The sequence below is a fragment of the Argopecten irradians genome, chromosome 6 (assembly GCF_041381155.1).
Source record: "Argopecten irradians isolate NY chromosome 6, Ai_NY, whole genome shotgun sequence".
NCBI lineage: Eukaryota > Metazoa > Mollusca > Bivalvia > Pectinida > Pectinidae > Argopecten > Argopecten irradians.
The window spans coordinates 31,044,811-31,062,510 of record NC_091139.1 but is presented as its reverse complement, the minus strand read 5'-3'; the positions used below and the strand labels follow the sequence as shown (position 1 = coordinate 31,062,510).

At 34.8% G+C, this 17,700-nt stretch overlaps 1 protein-coding gene across 1 annotated transcript; it reads left to right on the top strand.

Annotated features, from left to right (window-relative positions):
* The first annotated feature begins 3,292 nt into the window (after positions 1 to 3,292).
* On the top strand, positions 3,293 to 16,016 carry LOC138325622 (uncharacterized). The gene is made up of 2 exons (XM_069271409.1): positions 3,293 to 4,156; positions 8,988 to 16,016. Exons 1-2 carry the CDS (start codon positions 3,826 to 3,828, stop codon positions 12,092 to 12,094), a joined length of 3,438 nt encoding a protein of 1,145 aa, XP_069127510.1. The 5' UTR covers positions 3,293 to 3,825; the 3' UTR covers positions 12,095 to 16,016.
* Positions 16,017 to 17,700: the final 1,684 nt, after the last annotated feature.

Genomic DNA, 17,700 nt, shown 5'->3' with positions numbered 1-17,700 from the left:
TTGATTTCATGTTTTTCTAGTTTTCTTACGAAATTTATTTGATGTTATTTAACAATTACTATATCCAATAAATGCAATCTAACAATCCTTTAATTATTATATTTACATTTTACTTTCTAGTTCAAAGTAAAACATAATTTAGATGCGAGTGAATATTTAAATTTCCCACTTCAGCCATTTAACCTCAACAGCCAAGTTCAATGTAATAAAAAATAGTCCCTATAAAAAAATTGAAAAGATAACAAAATTTCAATGTTTTTCAATAGCGTTTCATTTTACTTTCAATTATCCAGACATTTAAAAGATTTTTTACAAGTTTCATAACCAAACTGGTTCATTGGACTACGATGTCAAATTTTCTCTGCGCGGACTAACATGGTTTCAGTAAAAAAAGACTAACATCCATTTATTTAGATATTACTACACCAAGTCCAGGCTGCATTTATTGGCTCATAATGCAGATCACGATTATCATTAGAGTAATGGGAGTCGCAGTGGCCAAATGTAAATATATGTCTATAAATGGAAAATGTAAACGACATACTGCTTGATAGAGACGTATAGCTGCCTATATATGTTAAAGAATTCAATATGACATATCATGATCATTTTCTTGTCAAATGATAAAAATGTAGATTTTCTCCGGGAACTCTGGATTTCTTTCTTCTCAATATCAAAAATGTTGATGGTCTTGCATCATATAATCATGGAAAAGTTTAAGTACATTTTGTATATTTTTATTGTAAAGTACAGTAAATATTCACGGCTCGACGATTATGTCGACGATCATGTCGTAGCTTTTGTTTTTGCCTTCTATAATTATGATGCATGCATTGACGCATATTGCAAGTCTGAATTGCATGCAGTGATGGTTAGACGATAAGCAATTTTTAAACATTAGCGTAAAGTTCATAAACAAATAAACCACACTAAAATCCCACTTGTTGTAGCCTATTTGTCTAGTTATAACAGAAACAACATCACAAAATTATTTTTTATTTGCCTTTGTTCTAATCTAAATTTATAATTATATCTTCTATGTTTCAAGAGCTGTCCGGACTCTCTGTCATCTTCTTCCAGGAGTGAAACAGATTTTGATTCTACGTTCATATCCTCTTTATCCCCATAACCTAGGTCGTCCGAAAAAGAACCTGTCTGTGAAAAAGAACTTAAAACAAAATACCAAAATAAATAAATTTTAAATTGAACCCGTTAGCATCATGTTAGGATATAACATCAGTTTTCTGCTAACAAAATGTCAAAAATAAAAGATGTATGATTTTGCCGGAGGTCGATTCATCAGTCCCGCAATATTTCAGACAGTTGTGAAAAAAGTGATGCATCGGTTTTCCCTGGAATCTCCCTGGCGTTAAATTGATGATTCTGGAATAAAATTCCAAAGAGATTAATTATTCAAAAAGAAAACCTTGGAAATTCCTGTGTGTTTTAAACGACGCCGATACTGCACTAGATTTTAGTGTCCTACGTCGATGGGCCTTGTAGCTAGGTTAGTGACGGATGTGGTGGTCGATTTTAATTTAGGTTTTGCACTTTTTTTGCTTTGTTTTGATAGGTTTTACGTCCTTCAACATCCAGAGTCATTTGAGAACGTGTCATATGAGGAGCTGAAAGAAAATTGAGGTACCCAGGGACCAGTCACCGACTAACAGTCAGTATTGCCCCACATGGAGTCCAACTTCAGAGAAAATTGGGGTACAAAAAGGTGGAAGCCGTCGGAAAATCTTAAACACATGATACTACGGGTCCTTCTTACTTTTGTCCTATTGTGTTGGCATACATGGACGTATGTGTACTTTGTAATAACTTGGTGTAATTTGTTTTCTGATTACATTGAAGACAATAAACGTCTTTGATTTTAAAGTTAGCCCTTACGATGCTCTTACCCCCCCTACCCCAACAGGAAAGCCTTTCAGAATGTTTTAATCGATCTTTTCCCTTCTTTTCTAAGGAAATTCATTTGGTATTTTAAATAAATCAAAGCGTCGCCCTTTTACTACATTTCCAAGGAATACATTTATTCTGGTCACACGAAGAAGGAAGATGCGACGTAAAACATATTAAGATACTTGTATGCATAGCTTTATGTCAACATCCAAAAAACATGGAAGTTTTTGCTGTCTGTAGAGTTAGCAGGATGATTAAAAGTGGCAGTTTATCTGCCAAAGAGACAGAAAAAGAGATTTTATTACTAACAAAAACATATTTGTCTTGCCCAATCCACCTACATATATTGAAAACAGAAACATTGTCATATATTTACATTTTGTAATAAATCTTGGTATAAAGTAAGATATGTGTTTGGTATACAAAATGAAGTATCCCTTATATATGCGGTGATAGTGTGTGTAGTTTAACGACCTACATGTACCATAGTCAATACATGTATATAAACCCAAACCAAAGCAAATCAGAAACTAGAGTGTCCCTAATTTCCTATTAAAAAATAAACGTTCATCTACAGCGTTATTTGATAGTAGTCAACATCACTTGAAAAGGACATTTCAAAACCATCACACTTACTCAAAACACTTCCTTTATTTTTCCAGCAGACGATGACGATAGGTTGGTGTCCTTAACCCGAAAGCTATTTTTGAAACGTCCGTTATATGTTTATTGCATTGTTATATGACAATTGCCAGTAGAATACATTATCGCCCTTGAAATATTCTCGACATATTTAAAAATATAATGCATTGTATATCATTACGCTAGAATTATTTTCCTTAAAAGAACGTCACAGGTCAATAGTATTCCCCAAAAAAATATCAATGAAGTTTGAAAGCAGTGCATTATTCGTTAAACACATCAGTACCACTATGTGTTTAGGATTTTAGATTGCCGCATTACTAACTATCAATTAGTTAATGTATAACTGCTGAAGCTTAGATAGCCATGTAGTCCGAGGAAATACCTCATTCTGATGTCAGCGAATATTTTGTCATAAACAAAGTGCATGTCAATATTGGAGCTTTAAACCTGTAGTAGATTTGTTATTTAGGAACACTACCAGAGTATATCTTTTAAGTCGTATACATGTAGTAATTGTCTTTGTGTTATTCAGTTATATCCTACTCAGCGTGGAGCTCTATACAATCGTCGTGTATTACAAGCAATTATGCATAACCTTGACTGGCTATACTATTTATGTCTAGTCTACAATAAGGAAAATTTTAACCGAAAAAGTCCCCTAAAATTTTGGTGTCAGTTTCACATGACCAGTGAACCGTAAAGTAATGTATACAAATCGTCTCTAAATAAACACACATTACCTATGTTTTTAGGTGGGAATTCCGATTGTTAACATGCATGTGTGTATATGTAAATGGACCTGTCGATGATATTATTATTAATAGTCATAAAGTGACCGTAACAGACACTGCGCCATAAAGCCGATAAATAAATATCACCGATCTCTCAATTACGAGTGTAATCGGGCTAGCTATCGCGCTTATATATAAAGTCACCAGGACCAGCCGGAAGTAAGTTAAAGTGTTAGACTACATAATGTCGTGGGGGCTTGGCCACAGTTATTTCACTGGATGACGAACGAATCAGACACTTTAAAAGTATGTGTTCTCCGTCCTACAGCTGTATCCGGCTGGTATGTAATGTGTAAGGAAAGGACTTATGACAATTTAACATATTTACAAACTTCCTACATTATCTTCCTCTATGCGGCTGACGTGGGAGTGAGGACCGCCAGTTCGGGGAAATACTTCATAAACAAAAATATACCATAGATAGATACATGTGTATTGTTTGACAACTGAAATGGACGTCGCCTCTGACATATGAAATATCAAGATGCATTCTGGCGAGGAAAAGTCGGATGTTTCAGACCATCATGCTGAATCTGGACCAGTTATACCAAAACCAAATCTGGAATTTGAAGATGGAATTCATTCTATTTATATGATTATTCAGAGGTTCCCTTTTCCTGTAGTTGTTCTTTGTGACACAACAAGATGTCCGATTCCAGTGGACAGGTCGAAGTTCAACTTTGACCTCTCACAGCCATTATTGTTCTACAGAAAAAGAAGCATTCAAAAGATACCTGCCAGATCTCTGTTTCTGGACGACAATGATCAATATCAGGAGGCTGGGGATCCGCTGCTTATTCCAGAGGACTACAAAGGTACACTTCTTTATAGTTACTAATGTAATGTAATAACAAAGCTACGGGTCAATATAGCAATTGATACAATGTTATTATAATGATATAGGTCAATATAGGTTTTAATATATTGTAATTACAAAAATACAGTCCATGTTGAGATTATAATAATATAATTACTAATTAAAAGGCACATGACAATACTGTAATTGATATAATGTAAATGCAATGATATGGGTCAATATTGTGTTAATATAATATAATTACAAAAATACCGGTTGATATATCTTGACACCATGCAATTACAAAGATATATTTCAATGTGTTGATAAAAACCATTCATTCAATGGTTCAACGTCAATATTTCATAAAAAACCCAATTCAATTTGGAATAGAACCCATGACTATTATACAAGTGTATACTGTTAAACAACTTGATTTCACGCTCGAATGAATTTGCGTATCACAGATGATTAGCATTCGCGAAAACCAATCGCCACGAACTGGTTCCAAATTCAAATAATGTTGACTTTGAAATGGTTCCAAATTCAAATGATGTTGACTGTGAAATGGTTCCAAATTCAAATAATGTTGACTGTGAAATGGTTCCAAATTCAAATAATTTTGACTGTGAAATGGTTCTAAATTCAAATAATGTTGACTTAGAACTGGTTCCAAATTCAAATAATTTTGACTGTGAAATGGTTCTAAATTCAAACAAAGTTTGACTGTGAAATGGCTCAAAATTCAAATAATGTTGATTGTGAAATGGTTTCAAATTCAAAAAATTTTGACTGAAACCGTAAAAACAAGCTGATACACAGTATAAGTATGGTAAAATGAGTAAGATGATTCTTTAGAACGTAGACATGATCTTCATGAAATCAGATACCAAGTGATGACATTAATTTAAGACTTGAACCTTGTCCAAAAAAGTACAAGCTAGACGTCAACGTCTTAGTGAACACGTAGCAGTATGTTTATTACTTACACAAAATTGACACTATAAGATTATTAAATGTATTATAAGAATATTGAAAATTATTGAGAAAATACTTAAAATATTATTTTACATCACATTTATCAAGGTCTGGACTATAGTTATGTGAGGTTTTTATTCCAAGATAAAATCACAGCCAAACCAATGTCATGAATGGGGAATTTCAAACCACTCTTATGTTTTGAAGTTCTGAAGACGATCACATGCCATTGAGTGAATTGTTTTGCGTTCACAATTTTTGTCATTTATACTGTAATTCAATATCCTTTAAATCCTGAACGTCTCCAGGATATGGAAGACATAAGGTTTTAGATATAATCAATTTTTTTATAAATCATCACGCTTCTTGAATGTGTGTTGATAATATATACATGTATGCGTTTAAAGAGACCATTCGTTCGTTTTGGTTTCAGTTTAAAAACAGTTTAACGTAGTTATAGGCCCGCGCCCACTTATAAATTCTCATTCATTATCATCACCATTTGTGGTTTATGTAGCACAATTTATCAGCCTTAGTTTACACAAATAAATTGTATGCAATAACCCTTAACTACCATTGTAGCATCTCAATGTTTTATCATGTTAAGGAACAGACAATTACTAGATTGTATAGCTAAAGGCGGTTAATATGGCTTGTTTTTCGATACTATGCATATTAAATCAACGAAAAAGGCTATGATGTAATGTAAGAGAACTCAAAACCCCTTGAAATGTGTCCAATATTTCAATTAATTTTCATTTTAGTTCAATTTAAATGTAATCTAGCTTTCAAATAAACTGTGTTGTGAACACGTGGTTTAATGAAGGGTATTAGAAACAAAGTATTAATCTCTATTTTTCTGTAATACAATTAATTATTTTAATGCCCGGATGTAAAACTTACGTGACCATTTCTCGTAGTTAAATCACAGTTACGACATTATTAATTAGGTCATTGAACTCGATACTTGATGTCTACACTCTCACGGCAATTAGAGGCCTGTCAACAGACGCTGTATCTAGACAGTCTAGACTACTAACAAGATATGTGTTACAGTCTACATGTGTAGGGCAAATCCCAGTATTTAGTGACAAAGACCTACAGATGACAAGACAGTAATGTTGGGAGTATGATTTCAGGATTTTGAAAATTTCCCTTTTTACTTAATCACATTAATCGTACATGTAAGAAGATGTCATAAAAAGGGGATAAACAGATAAAGCGTTAAGAAAATGGAAAAACGCTTGATATATATAAAACGTAGATGTTAGAAGATGTCATAAAAAGGGATAAATAGATAAAACGTAAAGAAAATGGAAAAAATGCTTGATAAATAGAAAGATGATAGCAATGTATAGATACTCCATCGACGACAGAGCATAAATGATACAATGTATTTATTATTTTAAGAGTAATCGATGTTTAATCGTATATATACAATGTACGTGTGTCTAATTAAACAGTTATACATAGGCATATAAACTAATTTGTCTTGCTTTGTTGACTGGACAATCAGTACATTATTCCATATACCAGGATATAGTGTAATGAACTTTTTAAGGGATGCAATTAATTATGTTAATTTCAAATAATTTCATATTGAAACAAAATAAGAAGCTCGCAAATGTCATATGCCTACTGTGTAACAAAAAGGTCCTCAGGTGAACTAGTTGAGAATCTTTAATTGTTTAAAAAAAATAGAACTTTAACTTTTTATAAATATGATTTTCGAATTTTCGAAATACCGCATGTAAAGCGATAGGTGACCATTGTATTTACTAAGGAAAAAATATGCCCAGTACTACGTTATATAAAGAGAAATTGACCCTTTTATAGCATAACTATTGCTTATGGTTTGAGTGAGAAAACGTAACATATCTAACGAATAGCTGACGGATTTCAAGACAATATATACTACCTAATTGTAGCACCTTAATGTAATGTTGAATGTTAGACGAGTGGGTCGAAATAGTTCCAGATGTAGGGTATATTTTAGATACTGTATAACATTAAATATTCGTGGGTACTTTGTTTTGTGAGTTGGAGCTTTGAAATCATTCTCGTTATTTTTATATTCGTGGTTCCAGAGCAACCAAGAGAACAATGAGAATTTCTACACAACGAAAAACACAAAATAGAGGTTATGGCAGATCTTAAAGACGAACTTGTGCTTATTTTGTAAGTGGTAGGACTGTGAACCTCACTCTGTGGTTAATACTTGAGTAATGAATACACAATAAAACGTCTACAAACAATACGTCTCACACTTTGTGTATGATTAATACAATGAGAACATAGTATACCCATTGACACAAATCTACTCACAAGCACGCGCTCTCTCCTAATCTATCATCCTCTCTTAACCATTCATATCGGGACCGGCTGTATATTTACGTGAGGTTTCCGGAGAATGACCAGAACTCAGACTACACAGGCCTCTCTGTCATAGTGCAGCGAGTTCATATTATAAGTTTTTTGGGGTCATCAGCCCATTTTACATCAGGCCAGTTTGTATCTAGTAAATAGAATTATAATGTTTTGGTAAGGAAAAGCAACATTCTCCATCATGGAATCAGGGGGGAGGGGGGGAATGTTTCAATTTCCTTTCATGTACATTGGACCCTACTTAATTTAAACTCTGACATACAATGTACTAAAACAGTGTTTATTTTGAAATAAAAACAACTTAAGTTATAACGGAATCATGATTTGAAGTATTGTACTAGTAATAATCAGAGGGGCTTCAATATAACAAGTTTAAATCAAATAGTTAACATATATATATACAGTTCTTCTCCATAGAGTTAAGGATTGTTTAGATAAAAATAAGTATAATCGATTGGTACAAATCACTTTATTGACCATAAAGATGCATACATCGAAAGATAAACATCCAAAAATATAGATCATTTAATTATATAATTATGCGAGCCTAATAACGATCAGCCCAACACAAATAATAAAAAACCTGTAAATTAACTGACAATTAAACATTTAAAATTGGTCAGATTATGATATATACACTAACCGCAACAATAAAAGGTGAATTGTACAGGCTTACCTACCAGTCAACTAACGAATATATTGTTATATCGTTGAAAAACAATTGATGCTACATAATGTACATTGATTAGAGATACACTTTACATAATATTGCTTACACAACAAAAATAAAACTGCAGGATTACGTGTTATCTATATTGAAGCAACGCCATTATATCTCCAAATGTCACTCGCTTACTGATAGTAACCTTCAGCCAGAATAGTGGTTCGAATTAAACTAGAATTACAATCCATCAAATACAGACACTTTGTCATACAAAATGTTTCAGAGGAATGTCTGACATTTAGATCCGTAGGATTTAGACTTTGGTGTCACAATCATTGATTTTCTATATAAGACAAACGCAAAGCGACGATAATAATACGGACATAAAATAGCATTAATGTCTTGCAGCACATAGCAAACGATTTTTAATATTTTTGTCGGTCTAGTACAGAAATACCATATTGTGTTTTAAGAAATTGGTTATCGGCTCTAGACATGTACATTATATATAATATACCTACACAAATTGCGATTATGCATTAACATCACAGTACTTTCCTACATATTTCACAATTAAATGTGTAAATACATGCAAAATTCTATCTGTGTAATAAATAACAAGGTACGGTCTGAAAATAAGCATGGCGTGCCATAACCATTGAAAGACATTGAATGAAAGTGAGAATCAAAATTATGATTTTTCTGTATATATTGCTGCCGTTGAAAAAAAAACATAACAAAAAAAAGAAGAAAAAAAAACTATTGTGTTGAAGTCACATAACTGTATAAATTTTTTACAATTTCTTTTGTTTGTCCATTCCAGGCTACTTTGCTATCCTGAAGAGACGAAATGCTCCCGGACCGTCAGAGAATAATGCGCCACATTTCACTAAGATTGAGGATATCGCCAACTCAGACACAGAGAAGTTTCTGATTGGAGGTCAAAATCGCGTAAAGGCTTATCAAGTAACCACTCACAAAGATGATAACCAAAGTCAGCATGAGCAGCAGCGCATGCTGTTCCCAGGGGATGTCTTACGGAAACTCCGGATTTTCACCTCCGAAACCAAGAAAAAGACGAAATACCTACGGCGAAGTTCACTTATCACTGAAAGGTTCCTCCTGTGTATGGACGAGGCTGACAGAGAAGTCGTCATTCCATTTGCACAAGCTGGATTATTCTATGCTCTTACGACGACCTCGGGAAAGGGTACTTGTCCCGTTATGCAGATGAGTGATATTGTGGCGAGCAAATGCTTGCCGTGTGTCGTCAAATTGGTGTACGGTCGCGTTCCGACAACGCCTTGCTTCTTTTCTGGACTCCTACAGTTGGATCATGGGTATCTGGAACAGTCTATCGTAGCTGCTACTATTATGAACAAGAAGAATATCTTGGTCGAAATACCATCGACATGTAAAATGGAATTCCGCGTTGCTCACACAAACGATGAGTTGATTTCCCATCAAGGATACCAGAACGCAGTTCAAGTTTGTAGAGAAAAGATCCACTCTTACATGAGAAACATCAAAGTCTGTCTCAGCTGGAAATCCGATGACGCTTTACAAGGTGCTGGAACTTGCAGCTCGATCACTGTTGGTGAACGAGTATCTGCAATGTCTACCGAATTTGAAACGCCCGAACCACCAACACCGTGTTCAAAAGACGCGAATAGAGACTCAGGTTATATAAAAATGACACCATCGTCCGACGACCTGAATGCACAATCTGAAGGAAAATTTGACAGCGACAACTACGTAAAAATGGCGACACCTACATCTCCACCGCCAGATTATGTACTTAAGCTCTTCTTAGAGAATAAACTTTTAGAGGTGCCCGTGTATTCCCATGATGCAAGTCAGGTCGACGATGCTGACAACTCTTTCAATTCGAACACTCTGAAAGCAGCAGACAATAGATGCCAGCACATTACGGATCCCCCAGATCTCCCACCTCCACCGGTTCCCTGTCCCGGGACTCCGCCGTCTCTCTGTGGGGGGTCTCCATCTCAAGATAGTGGTATTTCGGACGTAGGCTTAGCGGATATGCGACGGCCTTCTACATTTACATTCGTTGAGAACGAACAGATGGTAGATGACGATATTACGTACGATATTCCACAGATTCCAATAAGACGTGTTAGTGCTCCACCAAATTTCGACACTATGCCACTCATCCAAGATTCAAAACGAGGTGCCATACACAAGTCATCTCCGTTCAACAGGCGGAAATCTAAATCAATGAAGAACCGAGTCTCGAGCGCGCCATCTGAAATGTTAAATAAGGATGGGAGACTGATCAGCCCCACTGAAACTATACACGAACATGACTTTGGCACCGAGAGCTCCCTTTACGAGAATATAGAAGGCTTGAAGGAAATCCAAGCTAAATTGATACAACATCAAAATATGACAGAAGCTATCGATATGGCAGATGAATCAACGGCATTGCGAGCACAATGGTATCTCGGATCAACTGATTCTTCTGAGCATTACCAAACACCAACTTCTCAATCTCCTCCCCAGAGGTGTTGTGATTCGCCATTCTCCGGACGGAATGACGATTCTCCTCCGTACGATTCCCACAAAAAGCTAGACGAAGAGGCTTTAAAATCACTGCAAAATAAAACTGCAAGGTTGTCTGGATGCTCGATTGCATCGTCAGATACTTGTGACAATGTTTTTGAAGCATCGCCAAGTAGGTGTACACCGCACGATTATCTTCAACTGATAGATAATAAAACTGAAGACAAAAAAGAAGAGGAAGATGTGTATGACGTCATACCGGAAATCCCAAGAAGCAATCCACTTCCGACACAACACGAACTAATGTCTGCCAGTGAATGCGTCGACCGAATTAATGCTGATCTATTTGAACACGAACAGCCACCATCTCCCCATCGAATGAAACCATCCACATACGTAAACTGTGACGATGAGATAAGCGATACGTGTGAGAACAACAGCTGTAATGCTTATGTATCTCCTAAAATGGTTGACTGTGAACATGCAGTAGACTGTCTGAGTGATAGCAAAATTATTCCAGAACCAAATCACATCCCCATTTCCGAAGCAGATTCAGTTAAAAGGGAGGAATCTGTAACTGAACATGAGAGAGAAAAAAAGAGCGAACACAATAACATAAATTCGATCGAAGATGACAAATCGAGCAGTATTTGTAACTTTGAAGGAACTGACCGATTCGTTAATGGGTCTGTTGATGTCGTATCACAAATCAGAGAAGAAAAGTCCATAGACAAAAAGAATTTGCCTTCACCTTCCAACGGAGGAATAGTTACTGTCATTGAAGTGAAATGTGAAAACAAGAATACTCTTCAAGAGGAAGAAGGTTGTGCAGAAGACATTAATCGTGAGCTCAAATGTCAACAAACGGATCAAATTCATAGTGATGTCGACTGTAGCTGTGCACCAGAAGAAAAACAAAATGACTCTAGCTTACAGAGACTGGTCACTGTTGAAATAGATTCCCTTACGGAATCACATGACGATATGTCTATACAGGTGAAACTAGGTCCCCCTCCAGTTTCTCCGAAACCAAGCAGAACGCATGCCGAAAAAGTAGTAATCGTTTCCGAAGACGAAAATCAAGAGACGCTTGTCTCCAATTGCGACGAATCGAGTCAATCAGACATCATCGATGATCAGCCAGTACACCATCAACTCAAACATCGGGAAAGAACGGAATCAAACTCAATCTCAATGTCTCCCGAACGACTAGAAAAAGAACTATACAAAGTTGGTGTGACAAAGAAAGCCATCGAGATTATCAAGGATGCGAATATCGGAATTGAAGAATTACTAAACATGGACGTAGATGATCTCCAGAAAGACTTACCAGGTATCGGCTTTCTAGATCTTAAAAAGATCGCAATGTTGATCAGGAATGTGTTAGCTAGGTCTAGTGGTCATTGAGACATTGTGACTCGAAGTGGGTAACTGTGCAATATACACTGTACACCAGTAGTAACGTTTCAGTACTACCGTAAATGCAGAGCACAGGCAGTAATATTCTACATAACTACATATTTAGTTAAGGTCGAGTTCTACTAGTATCTGTATGTTTGTTTTGTTCATCAAAAGTGCATATGCCGGTTATATACGGACTGTGCAACTGGAACAGCTATTCAACTTATCTACTACTGTGTAGTAAAAGTGTTGGTTTATAATATGACCAATATATATTGTGCCATGTGAGTTGCTTTAATTTACTACTGCCAAGTAAGAAAGCGTAAGATGCCTTCATCAATTAACACGAATCGTAAACTAATGGTGCTAGTCAGAAATGTCATATGCAGTTTTACATACATGTATTATTAGGCGTCTTTAAGGGCCACAACCTTTCCGAAGCGGCTTTTAATTACCAATAAATGGGAATGTAAAACGAGATCGATAATTTTCTAGAGTAGCAAACGTTAATCGCTTATCGTTTATATTACACTTATCACCACCTTCTTAACAATTTAATTAAAATAGATCAATTGTGTTTTTTTTAACGCGTGTCGTTGGTTGACTAACACTGCACTAGACAACATACATGTAACAGCGAAATGAATCTTCATTGTCAACAGAGATTACGCAAGGAATCTTGCATTTATTTGGTGTTGTAACTTCATCTTAGGCCATCGATGTATATTTTCTTATGTTAATATTGTTTAAAGAAACTTTTAATTTCTGTTTCGGAAAGGTAGTGGGCCATTAAATGTAAAATACTTTCAGCATTTTATCGTATTATTGACATCAAATGACTGCCTCTGAAAACTATTTGCTCTAGTCGAACTATTACTCAGTAAATTGGATGTATAATTGTTGGCCTACGTTATATACAGCCGAGAATGTTATTTTTGACATACGTATAAACTAAATTGTATATAAAAATAGCATACCACCAATTGAGAATAGTACATGTATATGCACCATTCGATAGAGGACGTTAGATATTTGCACATTATAATTGATAGAACATGCCACCAATGTAATTAGTTTACACCGAGAGCCGCCTTATTTCAGCTGAGCGCATAGTTCCGCCTGCTAATTGGCACATCGACACAGACGGTGCGGTTAATGCAATATTCCATGTTTAGGTATCGACGAAAACGAAAGCTTTCTAAATGAATTTTAACAAATGAATGGATCTCTGCGTTAGAAATAAATGGTTTTTCTGCATTAGATGTAAATGTTGGCTGGTTTAACATAGTTTCGGTGAGTCAGTCTCTAAGTAGGTGACAATGATGGAAAGTTAATGTGCTATGCTACACGTCTGTCGCGCAATAGTGCGATTATTATGTTGTAATTAAGTGAGTCTACTATACACTGCATTTCCTGCGATTTGTGATAATTTGTAGTTTTAGCTTACATTGAACTGTCAGCTGGGGTCAAGCGTCTGGGAACTGTGACGGGAGTTTCCATCCACTTAATGAAAATGTTCAACACCATTCAATATTTGCTGAAATGTATTTTATGTACTTGTGTTGCACGCTATACTAGATTAACATTAATGTAACTTCCAAACACGATATGAATAGCGCTGACATAATGACCCGAGTCGGTCAGGTTAATTGTATGATAAATAAATATAGCTTTATCAAGTTTTTCATACGTTTTCCCCATTCAGTCACGGGAAAATATATATCAATGCAATATTGGTATATGTTTCTTAGAATTGAAATATTTCATCAATCCAGTAATTTTTTGTATAGGTCAATGGTTATATTTGTTAATCATGAATTGTAAGATATTTTGTAAATACGACAGAAATATGATACAAATATGATTTAACGTTATAACTAAATACATCGAAATCCATTTTACATTGATATACATGTATTATTGAAACCGGTTTCAAATGATTTTTGTTATATGATTTTTGTTAATAAATAATTATTTGAATTAATTTATTGGTATTTTTTGTTTGTTTTTGTCATGTTTTTATCAGGCATATCAACATTATTCAGCCATAGTAATTAATGTCGCGCTTGAATAATTTAATAGAATGCGTATATGCTCCAAATCTTCGCATCTACTTTTTTGGGGTTTTGTTTTGAATATTGTTTAATTCTAAAAAATCCTGGTAAATAATTAAAGTATTTATTTCAATAATAATGCAATACTGTTAAATCTTCAATTTACATTTTCAGTCGTCTAAAAATCCAATTTTGGTCTTGAAATCACTAAGAAATCTCAGAGAGATGTACCTGTTGTTACGTATATAAATGATATAATTATCATGCGGTTTTTTTTATACAATCCTCTATGGCGTATGAATATGGCTGTCATTGTCACACCCTGTAGAATATTTCAGAAAATGACGGGTACTTATGTCCATATTTATGACCAAGCAATTACATTATAAAATCTCAATAACCGCCCCTTTATCGGTGTATTAAGGAGACGGTTTATGATGTTGTTAGTCATTAATCACTACTCCAATAAATACTTATATATGAATTATTCCGATGGAAGTGATACATTTAAAATTCTTAATAGGTGATATTAGTCATTGGTTATTAACACACTAAAAATTGACAATTAAATCGAGTCATTATCTTGTAAGATACTATCATTTAGGGTTTTCCTCAATTTTTGGAAATCATCAAAGTGTAATTAATTTCAATTCTTTGTCGGTTGAGTAAGGTTTTAAGTCGGACATAGGTAATAAGGATAAATGCCCATTTTCAAGGATTTTCTCTAAGCCGGAAGAAATTAGTTCTCCAATTAATTGAAATGATAAAACTTATGTATCTAAAATTTGAGGTAAGGAAACATTGATTAAAAACATTTACTTATAAGAAAAAAAGCTAATGACGTCAGATGAGTAAACAATATAAAAAACCAAAAAAAAAACAGAAAAACCAAAAACCTGAAAATCGGTATTGTTTTATTTGTTGCTTTACAGTTAAACAATGTCATTGATTTTAAAACATGGTATGCTAAAGTCTAGTTTGTTTTGTTAAGCAGCCTTTACTTGGCCTAAGCAACTTAATGTGCAATGTTTTCAAAGACGTAGTAAAAAACATCTCCAGACTGCAGTCAGTACCTTGCAATTACTCAATATGAATTTGAAATCCTTGGCTTTAAAAGTTTTCGATTGTAAACTGATTGAATAATCAATGCGTTCAAACCTTTGTTGCATTTGTTGTTTTAAGCAGTACAAATCTTATTTCTAAACTATTCCATACGAATGAGTTAAACACTCTCTGAAGTCAATCTCTATAAGCCTTTTCCTATCAGTAACAGCCTTTTGTCACACTCTGACAACCTATTTTCGAACTTAATCAGTAGTCAGGGGAGAAACACTCGACCCAATTTGATAATAGAGGTGCCCTACTGGGTAGAAACCGAAATAAGGAAACATTTGTTCATCAGGATATATCTTTTACTTAGTGATCAATAAGGCCATGACCTACTAATGTCATCTATGAACTTCCTTGTTAGATAACGGAAAATGTTCATTACAAGGAAGTGTTGTGTTAATGAATCGAAAACTAGACAGAGTGATGTATGTGAATATATTAGAAAGATTTAAAAATTTCCTTTAAAGTTGCAACGGGTCAATGGTTAACGACATGCTTGTACCATGTACTGACTGTTCTGTTTTTATGTATTTGTAACATCAATAAGGTATATTGATAATATTTAAAAAGTAGTTCGGCGGACTAATTGCATCTTTGTATTTTTTGTATTATTTGGGTGCAAATCTGGTAGTTTTTTTGTCAAGGTAAGGGATCAGATTTGATAGTTGCTTCTATATGTAAAAATAAGACAATTGTCCATTCTATAGGGAATCAACATGTAAATGTTGTCACTATCGCAAGTAGTATAAACGGTTTGGAATGTGTGTTTGCGTTGAGGTTTTTTTTTCTTTTCTTTAAAGTACACCCAGACAGCTGCAAGCAAAGCGATGCGACAAAATACACTGGTGCGTCGGCTAACTAACATATGCCAGGTGGGCGAAAGGCACAACTCTACACGTGTCTGCCATTTGAGAAAGTTAAATTGAGCTGAATTTAATTTTGATAGGAGTGTTGTATCGAGTGTAATGGTGAGTGGGTGTGGACTTCAATTTCATTTCATTCGCCTGCAGTAAACCAGTCAGCGCTTACAAAGCATAAGCTTTAACATATCGAATCAAGATTTATTTTCCGTTCGAGGTAGGAGAAACAAGCTAGTTTATTGACCAACGATAACCAAATAAATCATCCTCAATCAATTTTAGCAGAAAAGACAAATATGATTTGTTTTTCAATACATCTGGGTTGATATTTTATAAATGCACTTCTATGAATCTGACATGTAGATCTGTCCTCCATATTGGCAACTTAAGAAATAGTAACAGGGTTCATATTTCTATTTCTACAGCCAACTCAAACCATGCCTAAACTATATCAAGTTCAATATGACGATATACAAGTGGGCAAATTATATTGTCATGACTGCTTTTAAAATGATACATCATGCCGGATTTTCTTTAAAAATTAAGTGTACTCGCGAGTTAGCTGATATATATTAAAGTTTTTTTTTCGAGATAAATGATACGATACAATTGTGATAATTTTACGTATCAAGCCCACAATTGTCATTGAAGAAAGTTGTAAATGGTGTATCCGTCTTCAAAGCAAGTAATTCATAAATCTAAAACGCAATCGACTTGAGGGTATTAATTTTGTTAGCAATACCACGTGTCCATGCTCAGATAACAAGATTAAAAGGAAAACCACTTGAACACATGTAAGTAGCCAATTCCCTTTAATTTATGGTAGTAAAATACTGAATAGGCAAGGAAAGCCAAAGGTCACACTTCTCATTTTGCTTATCAACATATAATGTGCGATATAAATCGTTGCTGTAGATATTGATAACTGATGACGTTCCCACGATCTACCAATGAGGAACGCCCACTTATAAGATGGCGGAACAGATACACGCGGGGTTGTCGAGTGGCTCAACATGGACGCTGACTCATATATGCTGGACCGCTATATAGTGTGGAGATTTATACCCAGAAAAGTGTTCTAAAGGTCTAGTGCTTGTGTTACATACTTAACTCATGGAGAGATCAAAGGACTAATTATTTAAGTGTTTCAAGTGATGATGTAATCAATGTTGTGTAATGCATGTAAACAAACATTCCCATTCACCGATATGCAAATGTAGGAAAGAAACTGACTTTTTCTTTTAGGTATATACATTGACATGACATTTCAATTTAAAAACAAGAATTGCGTGTAGTTATATTTCCCTCGTACGCGCGTTTATCCCGCTTTTGCGAATAATTGTTACTGAAGTCCAATAATTTCCACGGAAATGTGCTAACTAGAACGAGGTAAACTATTTGCTGCAATTTTTTGTGTGTTTTGAATGATGCAAATAGTAAAGTTGGAGTTCGATCGTGCAAAAAGGTAAGGGGCCACTCCGGTTTCCTGCTGCACTAAGACCCTTCGCGCCCTCATACCTGGACCATCGAAAGTGATTTGCATAAGTTGTTCAACATTTTTTTTAATTTTTCCTTTTTATTAGGTGAC

What these genes read in the sequence shown, in the direction of transcription:
- LOC138325622 (XM_069271409.1), top strand. Translation starts at nt 3,826, where the DNA reads ATGCATTCTGGCGAGGAAAAGTCGGATGTTTCAGACCATCATGCTGAA. An exon ending in TATTCCAGAGGACTACAAAG is followed by an intron (nt 4,157 to 8,987) that starts GTACACTTCTTT and finishes TGTCCATTCCAG; the next exon opens with GCTACTTTGCTATCCTGAAG.